This window comes from Protobothrops mucrosquamatus, unplaced genomic scaffold, assembly GCF_001527695.2.
Source record: "Protobothrops mucrosquamatus isolate PMUCROS unplaced genomic scaffold, P.Mucros_1.0 scaffold679, whole genome shotgun sequence".
NCBI lineage: Eukaryota > Metazoa > Chordata > Lepidosauria > Squamata > Viperidae > Protobothrops > Protobothrops mucrosquamatus.
This window is the reverse complement of record NW_015386966.1, coordinates 185,683-197,802: the sequence shown is the minus strand read 5'-3', so window position 1 is coordinate 197,802 and position 12,120 is coordinate 185,683. Positions and strand designations below refer to the sequence as shown.

The window sequence follows — 12,120 nt, the reverse complement described above, 5'->3', positions numbered from 1 at the left end:
CCCCCCCCCCCCCCCCGTCTTTCTTACCCTTCGCCTTGCCTTGCAGGAGTATGCAGCCAGCGGCTGGAACCTCAATGTGATGCCAGTGCTGAAGCAGTCAGTGCTGTGCCACATCAATGCTGACATTTCGGGCATGAAGGTGCCGTGGCTGTATGTGGGCATGGTGTTCTCTGCTTTCTGCTGGCACATCGAGGATCACTGGAGTTACTCTATCAACTACCTCCACTGGTGAGACTTCAGGAGGGAGGGAAAGAAATCTGCCACCTGGAGCAACTTTTTGATAGTGAAGTACAGGTAGTCCTCGACTTACCACAATTCGCTTAGTGACCGAAGTTGCAACAGGACTGGAAAAAGTGACTTATGATCATTTTTCATACTTAACGACCATTGCAGCATCCCCATGGTCACATGATCAAAATTCAGACGCTTGGCAACTGACTTGTATTTATGACAGTTGCAGTGTCCCAGGGTCATGTGATCCCCTTTTGCGAACAGACAAAGTCAATGGGGAAGCCAGATTCACTTAACAGTCGTGTTACTAACTTAATGATTCACTTAACGTCTGTTAACAGAAGAAAAGTCGTAAAAGCTCCCTTAAACAGCTGTCTTGCTTATCGAGAGAAATTTTGGGCTCTGTTGTGGCCATAAGTCAAGGACTACCTGTAGTGATAATTTCCACAAATGGAAATAGCATAGCAGTTCATTAAACTAGTTAGAATTCAAAACTGCATTTTTTATTTGTACAAGAGGAAAAATAAATTGAAAGAGAAGACTAGTGAAGTAAAGTTTGTATTTAATGACATTTTGTATATGACTAGACATTTTAAAGTATGTGGCTCTTCAGCATTGCATTTATGTTCCTTAATGACCCTGATTGTATCGCTGGCATTTTGGTGGCAAGTCCTTGAGACCTTTAAATATGGTTTTGAATTGCAAATATTTGCTCCCTTTTGACTTAAGGGGACTATAAAAGTGTTAAAAAAAGTGTTCAGAAAGAATAATCCCAGCAGTTATCTTCCAATGACAGTGTTTCAGTTTTCGCTCCCTTTTTTGGACAGTATTCTCTGACAAGCTTATTTTTCTAGGGGTGAACCTAAGACTTGGTATGGGGTCCCATCCTTTGCAGCTGAACATTTGGAAGATGTTATGAAGAAACTGACCCCAGAGCTTTTTGAAAGCCAGCCAGACCTGTTGCACCAGTTGGTGACACTCATGAACCCTAATACACTCATGGCTCATGGCGTCCCTGTGAGTCACCTTTACATGCTTGGGTGTACCTTTTTCTCCTCTAGATTATAGTCCCTGCTCTCATTGTTTCTCTTTTGCATCTGTAGGTCGTCCGGACCAATCAGTGTGCTGGAGAGTTTGTAATTACCTTCCCTAGAGCTTATCACAGTGGCTTCAATCAGGGCTACAACTTCGCGGAAGCAGTTAATTTTTGCACTGCTGACTGGGTAAGTTTATAACCAGCAGGAATTTCTCATGTTTGCTTTCATAATTCTTTAATGGCCACAGTGGTAACACAGAAGAGGAGTGCGAAGCGGAGAATCGGGTTTGCAGCTCATAGTTCTCAGCTGTAAAAGTTGTGCGTGGGACCAAAATTCTTCATATACTTCTAGATTTCTTTTTTCCCCCCTCTGCCTCATACTCAGTTGCCAGCTGGTCGCCGGTGCATTGAGCACTATCGGCGCCTTCGCCGTTACTGTGTCTTCTCTCACGAAGAGCTTATCTGCAAAATGGCTGCTTGCCCTGAAAAGTTGGACTTGAACTTGGCGGCTGCTGTACACAAGGAGATGTTTATCTTGGTCCAGGAGGAGCGTAAATTGAGGAAGGCTCTCCTTGACAAGGTGGGTCGATATGGCAAGTGAATACTGTCGGAAGCCAGGATTAGTTGGGCATGATCAAGCCGCTCATCAATTTTCTCTGCTGCCCCAGGGAATCACTGAAGCAGAGCGAGAGGCTTTTGAGTTGCTTCCAGATGATGAGCGCCAATGTGACAAATGCAAGACAACCTGTTTTCTGTCAGCGCTGGCTTGCAACGATTGTCCAAATTGTCTTGTCTGCCTTTACCACATCAATGACCTCTGCAAGTGCCCTAGTAGCAGGCAGTACCTCAGGTGAGTAGAAACGTGGGGGTCTTCCATGAATGAGTCACCTTAAGTTAAAATATAGTCACTGGGTTAAATTCATATGGCTGCCTTTCACCAAAAGGTACTTCAGGTGACTTAAAATGTGTAGGAGCATAAAAATAAGGAACTAGAACTTACAATACAGTACAACAATCTTCCTTGTATATTTTGTCTCCCATCCTGAATAAAATTCTGAGGCAGTTGTAGTCTTCAGCCATTCAGACATGAGTAGACTGGGAGACCCTGAGCACAGGAGCCTCCTTTATTTATTCATAATGGGCTAGTTGAGGAGAACCCTCCTCCCTAATCAAGTTGGTCCAGAGTAATTTGGGAAGGGCTGTTCTAGCGGTTCTTTCATGTACGTTTGTTTGAGAAACCAGCTATAGGTAGTCCTCATCTTATGACCACAATTGAGCCTAAAATTTCTATTGCTAAGTGAGTTGTGAAGTGAATTTTGCCCTATTTTACGACTTTTCTTGCCACAGTTGTTAAAGTGAATCACTGCAGTTAAGTTAGGGGCACAGTTAAGTGGATCTGTCTTCCCCATTGGCTTTGCTGGTCAGAAGGTCACAAAAGGGGATCACATGATCTCAGGATACTGCAACCGTCGTAAATATGAACCAGTTGCTGAGCGTCTGAATTTTGATCACATGACCATTAGGATGCTACAATGGTTGTAAGTGTGAAAAATGGTCATAAGTCGCTTTTTTAAGTCCCTTTGTAACTTTGAATGGTCACTAAATGGACTATTGTAAGTTGAGGGCTACCCGTATAGCTTAATACAATATGGAAACAGGACAGTGTTGTGAGAAGGCATTGCTTGTGGCCCTGACTGAAGTACATTTACCGTTTTTCTGCTCTGAATGTCCTTCCTCATTCAGGTATCGGTATACTCTGGATGAACTCCCAGCCATGTTACATAAACTAAAGGTCCGAGCTGAATGCTTTGACACATGGGCCAACAAAGTTCGTATTGCTTTGGAAGTGGAAGATGGACGCAAGAGAAGTAGGTGGTCCCACCCTCCCGCTCCTTGATTCTGGGGTCTTTTAAGAAGTTAATCCCTGAGGTCTTGGTGGAGGAAATGTACATATCCCTTTGAGGCCCTGTGTAATTGCTATCAGATTTGTTCAGGCATGTTGTGAGGAGAACCTGAATCCTTATGGATCATATGCTTGGGAGAATTGGAATGGAGTTAGTAGCGTTGAGTCCTAGAAAGGGGCTTCTGGGTGAAAAGGAACTACTGAGTCTGGAATGGGAGGAATAAGGAAGCAACTGAGGGCCAGATGACTGTCTTTGATAAAATTCAAGAGCCTTGCTTCTTCCAGGGAGTTGAGAGTAGCTGGTACAGTTGGACCAATCAGATGGGTCTGGATGCCACCATGTTCTGTGCTTTTTGCAGCCTTGGAGGAGTTGCGTGCCCTGGAATCGGAGGCACGTGAGAGGAACTTTCCTGAGAATGAACTTCTTCATCGGCTCAAGGCCTGTCTGAGTGAAGCGGAGAAGTGTGTCTCAGAGGCCCTGGGTCTGATAAGTATCCAAGAAACAGAGTGAGTGCAGAGAGTCGGTTTTAAGTAGAGTTGTATTGATAAGACAAGATGCCACGCAGAATCCTTTCACTCAGTTTAAATCACCCATTGAAGCCTTTGGCAGCCCTTTTGTTTTCTGGGAGATAATTATCCTTTTCCGGAAGCCTTTTCTCCTGTTTAATGGTGTTCTTTTTATCTGTTTGGTATTTTCACGTCAAGCTGTTTTTCAGATTATTTTCTGGAATTATAATGAAACATGCCCCACTTTTTTCCTGCTTAAATTTACAGGGAGTCATCAGTCCATATGACAGTAGAGGAATTACGTGCCTTCCTAGAGCAAATGACAAACTTGCCCTGTGTCATGCACCAGATAAAGGAGGTCCAGGTGAGCAACAGAGGGTTATGGTACAATTATTGATGATCACAATAAAGGGAGGAATTAGTACTATGTCTGGGTGGCACACTGGTTGCACAAGTGGCTTGGCTGTGATTGCCATGTGTCTTTTTCTAGGATGTGTTGGAGAAGGTGGAAGCTTTCCAGGTGGAAGTGCAAGAGGCCCTACAAGATCTTTCAGGCAATTCCCCAGAGTTGCACAAACTACTGGCACAAGGAACACGATTGGGGGTGGAGGTGCCAGAGATGGAGCTGCTAGAGAGGCAGGTGCAGCAGGCAGTCTGGCTGGAAGAGGTCAAGCAGACTCTGCGTTCACCCCAGGATAAGGTTATGCTATCTGTCATGAGAGCACTCATCACCTCTGGCTGTGGACTTGCCCCTAGTCCTGCTGTGGATAAGGCGATGGCTGAGTTGCAGGAGTTGCTCACTATTGCTCAGCGTTGGGAGGAAAAAGCGCAAATGTGTCTGGAAGCTAGGTAAGCTTAAGTTGTGGGGAGTCTATGGCTCCTAGAGGGGGTTCATCCCAATTTAGCCAGGCATTGCTTTATAGAGATGCCCCATGACAATTTATTTGTCATTCCTGCCCATCCCTGATTTCTTGCAGGCAGAAGCATTTGCCAGCTACGCTGGAAGCCATCATCAAGGAGGCAGAGAACATCCCGGTGCACTTACCCAATATCCTGTCGCTCAAGGAGGCACTATCTAAAGCACAGGCTTGGATTGCTGATGTGGAGGAGATCCAGGTGGGTTGTAGTCTTTGGGCCTGGGGCAATGGAACTTGACCTTGTTGCTTCACCTCTAGAGTACTACAGTCTATGCTGTGTCCTCTTCACAGAACGGAGACCATTATCCCTGCCTGGACGACCTGGAGGGCCTTGTGGCTGTGGGTAGAGATTTGCCAGTGCACTTGGAGGAATTGCATCACTTGGAAGTACAAGTAGTTACTGCACATTCCTGGCGGGAAAAGGCCTCCAAGACCTTTCTCAAAAAGAACTCCTGTTATACGTTGCTTGAGGTTAGGGGTGTTTTTTGAACTGGTGCGATAAAAGCCTCACTTCGGAGGCAAAAGCTTCATTCTTCAATGTCTTTCTGTCAGGTGCTGTGTCCGTGTGCTGATGCTGACTCAGATAGCGTCAAACGCACTAAATGGCAGCGGGAGAAGGAGCCAGGACTCTACAATTCTGACACAGAGAGACTGGGCCTCTCCGCACAGGACCTCAGGGACCCCGGCTCTGTTGTGAGTAGCTGGCTGAGAAACCGTGGGGGTAGGTAGCTGTAGGTACCGGTGAGGAGAGAATTCAGCTAAAAAATTTGCAAGAACTATTGTAAGGCTGAAAAGGATTGAGGCAAAACTACACACAGAGGAAAAATTAGTGTTAGGAGAATCATGCAGATGGGAGAATTGGGAGATGAGGGTTACAAATCTCAGTGATTGCTAATTGCTTTTGGGAGTTGTGTATTTTACTCAATGCCATGCAGCTCACAATACACCAAACAATATAAAAAGAATATAATACGAAACGAGCCAGAGAAAAAGTAGCGTATGCTTTGTTGGGTCAAAAGGGCCCAGAGAATCACAATCGTTCATCTTGTGTCGACAGATCTTGGTCTTCAAAGAAGGCGAGCAGAAGGAGAAAGCAGGGATCCTACGCCTACGCCAGTCGAATTCCCAGAAGCCCGTGCCGTCCGTGCATAGTCCTTCCGGGATCCAGTACTGCGTGTGTTCCCAGCTTCCCAGCCCTGCTATGTTGCAGTGTGAACTGTGTCAGGACTGGTTCCACACCACCTGTGCAGCTTGGCCTCGCCTGGGCAATCCTCGGCCTTCTCCGGCATGGTGGGAGTGGGAAGCCAAATTCCTGTGTCCTCTATGCCAGCGGTCCCGCCGGCCCCGCCTGGAGACCATCCTGGCTTTGCTGGTGGCTCTGCAGAAACTTCCGGTCCGGCTGCCCGAGGGAGAAGCCCTGCAGTGCTTGACCGAGCGTGCCATTATGTGGCAGGACCGCGCTCGCCAGCTCCTCGCCTCCTCCGATGTAGTTGCTGCCTTGGGACGTTTAGCTGAGCTACGGCAACGGCTGCTTGGGGACTCGGCCAAGGACGCAGGTGCGCTCAAAGAGAGCAGCTGCAATGAACAAACAAAGGTGAGTGCAGGAGATGAGCTCTCCTCTGGCCTGACTAGTCCTCTCCAGTGGGAAGGTAAGGCCGACGCCAGGTTTTGCTGCACACGTTTCTTGAGGACAGAATTTGAGGCAGGGCCTTGCCATGTGAATCCTTTGCAGAAGTTTGCCTGTCTGCTGCGTTTGGGTTTTTTTTGGGGGGGAGAAAAGTCATTAATGAAAGAACCAGAGAGATTTGAAGCAATTATTCATTTCCTTTTACAAAAGCATTTATTGTAAGGGGAAACCAGGTCAGGAAGAGATTTCTCTCACCACTCCTGCATTTTGTCTTGTAATCTAAAACAATGTATCTGTACTTAAGGTCAAATAATTAGGAGTTATTTATTTGATTTCTATACAGGCAGTCCTCGACTTACAACAGTTCATTTAGTTACTGTTCGAAATTAACAATGGCACTGAAAAAAGTGACTTCTGACTGTTTTATCTCACAGCTGCTGCAGCATCCCCATGTGTCATGTGATTAAAATCCAGACGCTTGACAACTGACTCATATTTGTGACAGTTGCAGTGTCCCGGGATCATAGGATCCCACCTTTTGCAAACTTCTGACAAGCAAAGTCAATGGGGGAAGCCAGGTTCGCTGAACTCTGTAATTAACTTAACAGCTGCAGTGATTCGCTTAACCAATGTGGCCGGAAAGGTCATAAAATGAGGCAAAACTCAATTGTCTCGCTTAGCAGCAGACAATTTGGGCTCAGTTGTGGTTTGTAAGTTGAGGACTACCTCTAATTGCCCAGCTCAACAAGTTAGATGAGCTCATAAAGCCAGTAAACATACATGGGTCCCACAGACACACAATCTTGCTGTTCTGCCTTCACTGTGCTGTCCACATTATTCCATTCATAATAGAAATTGCCATTGGCAAAAATTTCTCAAAATCCAGCACTTCCTGTTTCTCAGACCTCTCCTTCTCTCTCTCTTTCTCTTTCTCTCTCTCTCTCTCTCCCCCCTTTTTTTTCTTTTTTCAAATAAGAGCACTGTCTACTTGGTTCTGCTTTCTTTTAAACACTCTTTCTTGACTCTTCCCCCTTAACCTACAGTTCATATTCTTAAACGCCAGGCCATTTTTCTTGTCTCCTCTGATCAGTTTCTTTATTAGATTTATATCTCATCTTTTCCGTGTATGCACAAGACGTGTATAATACTCTTTTTATTTTCTCCCCGTAATAGCAATCTTGTGAGGCAGATAGTACTGAGAACATGCCTGGCAACCTACATTTCTGTAATCTAGCCTGACACCTTAAGCCTATACTACACTGGCTCTCTTTTATCATAATTTATTAATCCCCAAACCTTTCTGTAAACTTCCAGACTTTTGTAGCCTTAATATCATTTCCCAAGGTTATACAAAGTCTTGTGACTTCTTCAGAGTTTTATGGTCTTTCCTCCTCAAAGAAGCCAGGCTGCTCACTGTGTTCGTCTCTGAAGGAGCTGAGTATTTCTTGACATCATAGCGGCTCAGCCAATCAGTCTCGGAGATGTCACTGCCATTAAGTGTAATGTGGTAAATGTTTTTTGTTACTCTACATTGGCAAAACCAAGTGTATCTTGACAAGAGCTATTGCCCCTGCCCCTGCCCCTGCCATTAGCTGAAGAGCCAGTGTAGGTCTTGATGGGCATGATGTGGAAATTGCATTTGTGGCTTAAAAATCTTTCTCCTCACACTTCTTCCCTCCCTTCCCTCAGATTTCCTTAGAGAATGGAGATGCCACAACTCCAGAGAAGAACAGCTCCTGTGCCTCAGGTACTAGTCTAGTAGAGTCCTTTGTTGTTAAGTCTAAGTAAGTAACTCTGGCCAGTTTTCTTTACTTTCTTGAAAATACTGAGAGTTGAAATATGGACTTGAGTACTGTTCTTCTACTCCAGATATGTCAAACACAAGGCCCGGGGGCTGGATGCAGCCCGCGAAGTGGTTTCATGTGGCCCACAAAGCCATCCTGGAAACAGTGAGGGAACGGCCCCCGCTGCCTTGGCCCTGGCACAGGCTGGCCGGGAGCCAATGTACAATTTTGTGGTGGCCCTCTATGCTGAAATGCATTCAGTCTTAGCTCCACAAGGCTGTCTGGAAACAGCGAGGAACCAGGAGACCCTTGAGCAGCAGCCTTGAGGAAGTGGGGCTGGGTTTGGTGGCGCGGGTGCTCAAGGGCCAGGCTGGGCATTTGACCTCTGCTCCCAGGGGTCCGGGCAGCCCGCACCACCATCCAGCCCCCCCCGGCATGGCCTGAGAGGAACAGTGAGGCTTCTCCAGTGGACCATGCCTTGGCACTTGCCCTGGTCCCACCCCCTTCTGCCAGAGACCCTCAGATCTGTCCCACTCCTGCCCAGGCCCCCACAGGCACCCTTGATGCGAACGATGTAGAGCTGGCCACACCCACCCAGTAGGCCATCCCCACTCCATCCACGCCCACTCAGCAGGCCGCATCCACCCTGGCCACACCCACCCGGCCCCCTGAGGGCAACCGCAATGCTGATGTGGCCCTCAATGAAATTGAGTTTGACACCCCTGTTCTACTCCATCTCATCACTTTGGGTTAAGACTTGTCTACCAGCTGTTTGTGGGAAGATAAATTCCCTGTTCGGTGATTAAAAATAAGGAAATGGGGCTGTTTTCTTTACAACCTTTATGCTTCCCTTGCAGACCTGGAGATGCTTTGTTCTTACCTGCCACAGCTGCAAGGCCCTGTCCTAGAGCTGGCAGATGCCGTCCGCCTACCTTTGGAAGAGCTGCTAATGGAAGGGGATCTTCTCGAGGTGACGCTAGATGAGAGCCAGAGCATTTGGCGCTTGCTGCAGGCTGCTTGTGCTCCCCAACTTCACAAATTCCAGCAGCTACTGGATGTGAGTATCAGTCTGACGGTCAGCAGATACTCTGAGTTGTTCTCATTTGTGTGGGTTTCCACGTCTTCTTCGTGAATGTGTTAAGGCTGCCTCTAATAAAAAAGGCTAGGGAAGCATTTTTAGCCACAAAATATGCCACGTTTGTTAGTATCGCAGGAGCCGAGTCAGATTTTAAGATTCTTTGAAAGTTGGTATCACACAGGAAAGGGTAAATATGTGTGCGGCTTTAACACAAAACAGTGACGGTCAACTACAGAAATGACTTTTTTTTTTTCCCCTTCCTGTGTGACAGCTTATAGTAAGAGATAGAGGTACAAGTCAGGAAATCTGAATGCAGATTTTTTTTTCATCAGTTACCCATGTTGAAATCATTTGATTGAAAAGTTTTATTATCTGTATGGAGGACTTGGTGAAAGTTTATTGAGATATACAAGATGAAAGGGGATGATTCCTATGCTAACAGCTAATGTGAAAAATGTCTTAGGGATTTGGGCTGTGGTTTGTTCTCCAAACTTGTTTCAATATAATTCAGTATAATTTCTGAATGTTTTGTTACCAAACTAGGTTAATATCATCAGCAGGATTTTCTTGTCCTATTCTCCTTAGCTTATAAATGTCTTGACAAGGACAATAAAATCCTGCTGATGATATTAACCTAGTTTGGTAACGAAACGTTCAGAAATTATATTGAATTATATTGAAACAAGCTTGGAGAACAAACCACAGCCAAAATCTAAAACCCGAGCTACAAGTATTTTCTATTATTTCAATGTCTTTCAAGTGGGTCATTTTTTCAAAACTTGGAATTTTTAAGATTTTCCCCCCACATTTTTCAGCAACTGCAGCAGTTGTTATCTTTGGAACATCAAAGAAAGCCAAAATTACAGCATCTTCACCCTTTGCTTTTTCTAACTGCACAGGTAGTCCTCAACTTACAACCATTTGTTTACTGACCGTTCGGAGTTACAATAGCACTGAAAAAAGTGACACACGGCTATTTGTTTCACTTGCGACCATCGCGGTTGCAGCATCCCCATGATTGCGTGATCAAAATTCAGACGCTGGGCAAGTGGCACGTATTTAGGACCGTTGGGAGTGTCCCAGGGTCACGTGATCCCCTTTTGCGACCGTCTGACAAGCAAAGTCCACAGGGAAGCCAGATTCACGTCACAACCGTATTACTGATTTAACAGCTGCAGTGATTCACTTAACAATTGCTTAGCAGCAGAAATTCTGGGTTCGGTCACGGTTGTGAGTCGAGAACTGCCTTATTCCACACCAAGCAGTCGCTATGATACGTGTCTCTGTACGTTCACAGATTTTTGTTGTTGTGTTCTTATATACTGGGGAGTATTAAAGCCCTCAGTAAATGAGGATGGGAAATGAGCAAAACCTCTTCTGCTTATAGAAGCTTTCTTTCTTCAGCATTTTGTGACGGGGGGGGGGTTGCATCTTCAATACTCTCCCCCTATTCAAGAACTGCAACTAGGATGGTCAGAAATACGTAATTATGGCAAAAAAAATACCCCGGGTATGTAATTATGCCTTTTAGCCACATTATTGTGTTCGTAAGATTCATCCACATGATGCCACATATGTGTGTTAAAAGTGTAGGCCTAGTTTTCAGTCCCTGAGCTCTTGTCTTTTTCCAGCTGGAGCAAGCAGAGCGGCGTGCCACCCGCGGGCGAGGCCGAGACTCAGAGCGACGGCGGAAACGCAAGACAGAGCGTGGTGACGGCCCAGTCCTGCCTAAGGAGGAATTAGAGCCAAAGAAGATCCGGGGGGCAGACGCGGTGCTGTCCCAAGGTGGCGGTCCCCCTGCAGCAGGCACAGACTGTAGCCACAATGGAGTCGGAGTAAGTGAAGAGGAAAGATGCCACCAAGTTGTCTGGGGGTGTTTACAGGGCAGGTAGGGGTTTTTTTTGTAACAGACTGACCTAGTTCCTAACGTGTTGTAATAATTGTCTTCCCTAGCAGTTGTGACGGCTAGAAGATGCCTGGATTTCTCCTTCCTGGACTATACTGTACTGTAAGGGACTCTGGCAGCCCCAGGTCACTCAGTTGGCTTGACTAGCACTCTGCATGGGGAGGCGCCCGGCCCTAGAAGTTGTGGCTGCATCTCCCCCCACTCCCCAGGACTTGGCACTGGCCCTGCATCAGACTATTTTTCAGATGATGTAATATTTTATTTTCTTTTTCCTCCTTTTGTATTGTCGATAACTGCAGAAAGGGGAGGCGTTGCAGGGGTCACCAACGAGCAGGGCCCGCGTTCTCTTTGGCAGAAGCAGCTGAGGGTATCACCGTGTTGCTGTAAGGATTGAAGCCTTGCAGAGATCCGGCACGGGTGGTAGAATGTGCCGGGACTTATGCCCGGCTCCTCGCTTCAGGCAGTGAAAGGAGTGGAGGGGGGCGCTCTCTCTCTCTCTCTCTCGAGAGGAGAGTGTCCTCCTTTTTGTACCAGCATTCCCTGGATACTGCAGGGACAGCACCTCCTGTTGCACAGAGGGGCAGCTCTCCCTAGACACCCCTATCCTCCTCCCGGTACCTGTTGGGTTTTATAGGAATTGTGGTAACCACTTTATTCTGTAGGGTGGTGGAAAAGGCAAGGAATATTTTAGTTCCACTCCAGCCACTACTCCACCCTCATCGTCCCACCCCCAAATCATGGGCCCCTCTACTGCCTCAGGCTCTGACACTAAAAAACCTTTTGTCTTTCTCTTTTTAGTGTTTTCCTTTATTTTCTCCAGCAGAGAAGGGTGGGATGTTGGGGGTAGGGAGGGGTGTGTTATTTTATTGTATTATGATTTTTTTATTATTAAACTTTGGAGGTTAACAAATTTACTTGGATCTTGGGATAAAGACGACCTGGTCAGTTAGAGTTGCTGGTGGCAGTTGTGAGCATGCCCAGTTTCACACCACATATTGTCAGTACTGTAGCTTGTTTTCTAATTTCCTACTATGTAGGAGCATGACCCTAGAGTAACGAGAAGCCCTGAGTATCTGTTTCCTTGTTTCAAACCTGAATTTTTGTATCATGGTTCTCAGTGAGGTGTAGTGT

The 12,120-nt window shown here is 46.3% G+C and overlaps 1 protein-coding gene across 1 annotated transcript in view; it reads left to right on the top strand.

Annotated features, from left to right (window-relative positions):
• Positions 1 to 11,485, top strand: part of KDM5C (lysine demethylase 5C) — a 22,368-nt gene extending 10,883 nt beyond the window's left edge. The window contains exons 12-28 of the mRNA XM_015818088.1: positions 3 to 228; positions 1,086 to 1,248; positions 1,335 to 1,454; positions 1,653 to 1,847; positions 1,936 to 2,117; positions 3,011 to 3,135; positions 3,530 to 3,677; positions 3,945 to 4,041; positions 4,168 to 4,526; positions 4,655 to 4,793; positions 4,886 to 5,065; positions 5,147 to 5,287; positions 5,652 to 6,188; positions 7,911 to 7,968; positions 8,863 to 9,062; positions 10,715 to 10,918; positions 11,037 to 11,485. Coding sequence (XP_015673574.1) covers positions 3 to 228; positions 1,086 to 1,248; positions 1,335 to 1,454; positions 1,653 to 1,847; positions 1,936 to 2,117; positions 3,011 to 3,135; positions 3,530 to 3,677; positions 3,945 to 4,041; positions 4,168 to 4,526; positions 4,655 to 4,793; positions 4,886 to 5,065; positions 5,147 to 5,287; positions 5,652 to 6,188; positions 7,911 to 7,968; positions 8,863 to 9,062; positions 10,715 to 10,918; positions 11,037 to 11,045 — 3,083 coding nt within the window. The 3' untranslated portion in view covers positions 11,046 to 11,485. The remainder of the gene's footprint in view (positions 1 to 2; positions 229 to 1,085; positions 1,249 to 1,334; positions 1,455 to 1,652; positions 1,848 to 1,935; positions 2,118 to 3,010; positions 3,136 to 3,529; positions 3,678 to 3,944; positions 4,042 to 4,167; positions 4,527 to 4,654; positions 4,794 to 4,885; positions 5,066 to 5,146; positions 5,288 to 5,651; positions 6,189 to 7,910; positions 7,969 to 8,862; positions 9,063 to 10,714; positions 10,919 to 11,036) is intronic.
• The last annotated feature ends 635 nt before the right edge of the window (positions 11,486 to 12,120 follow it).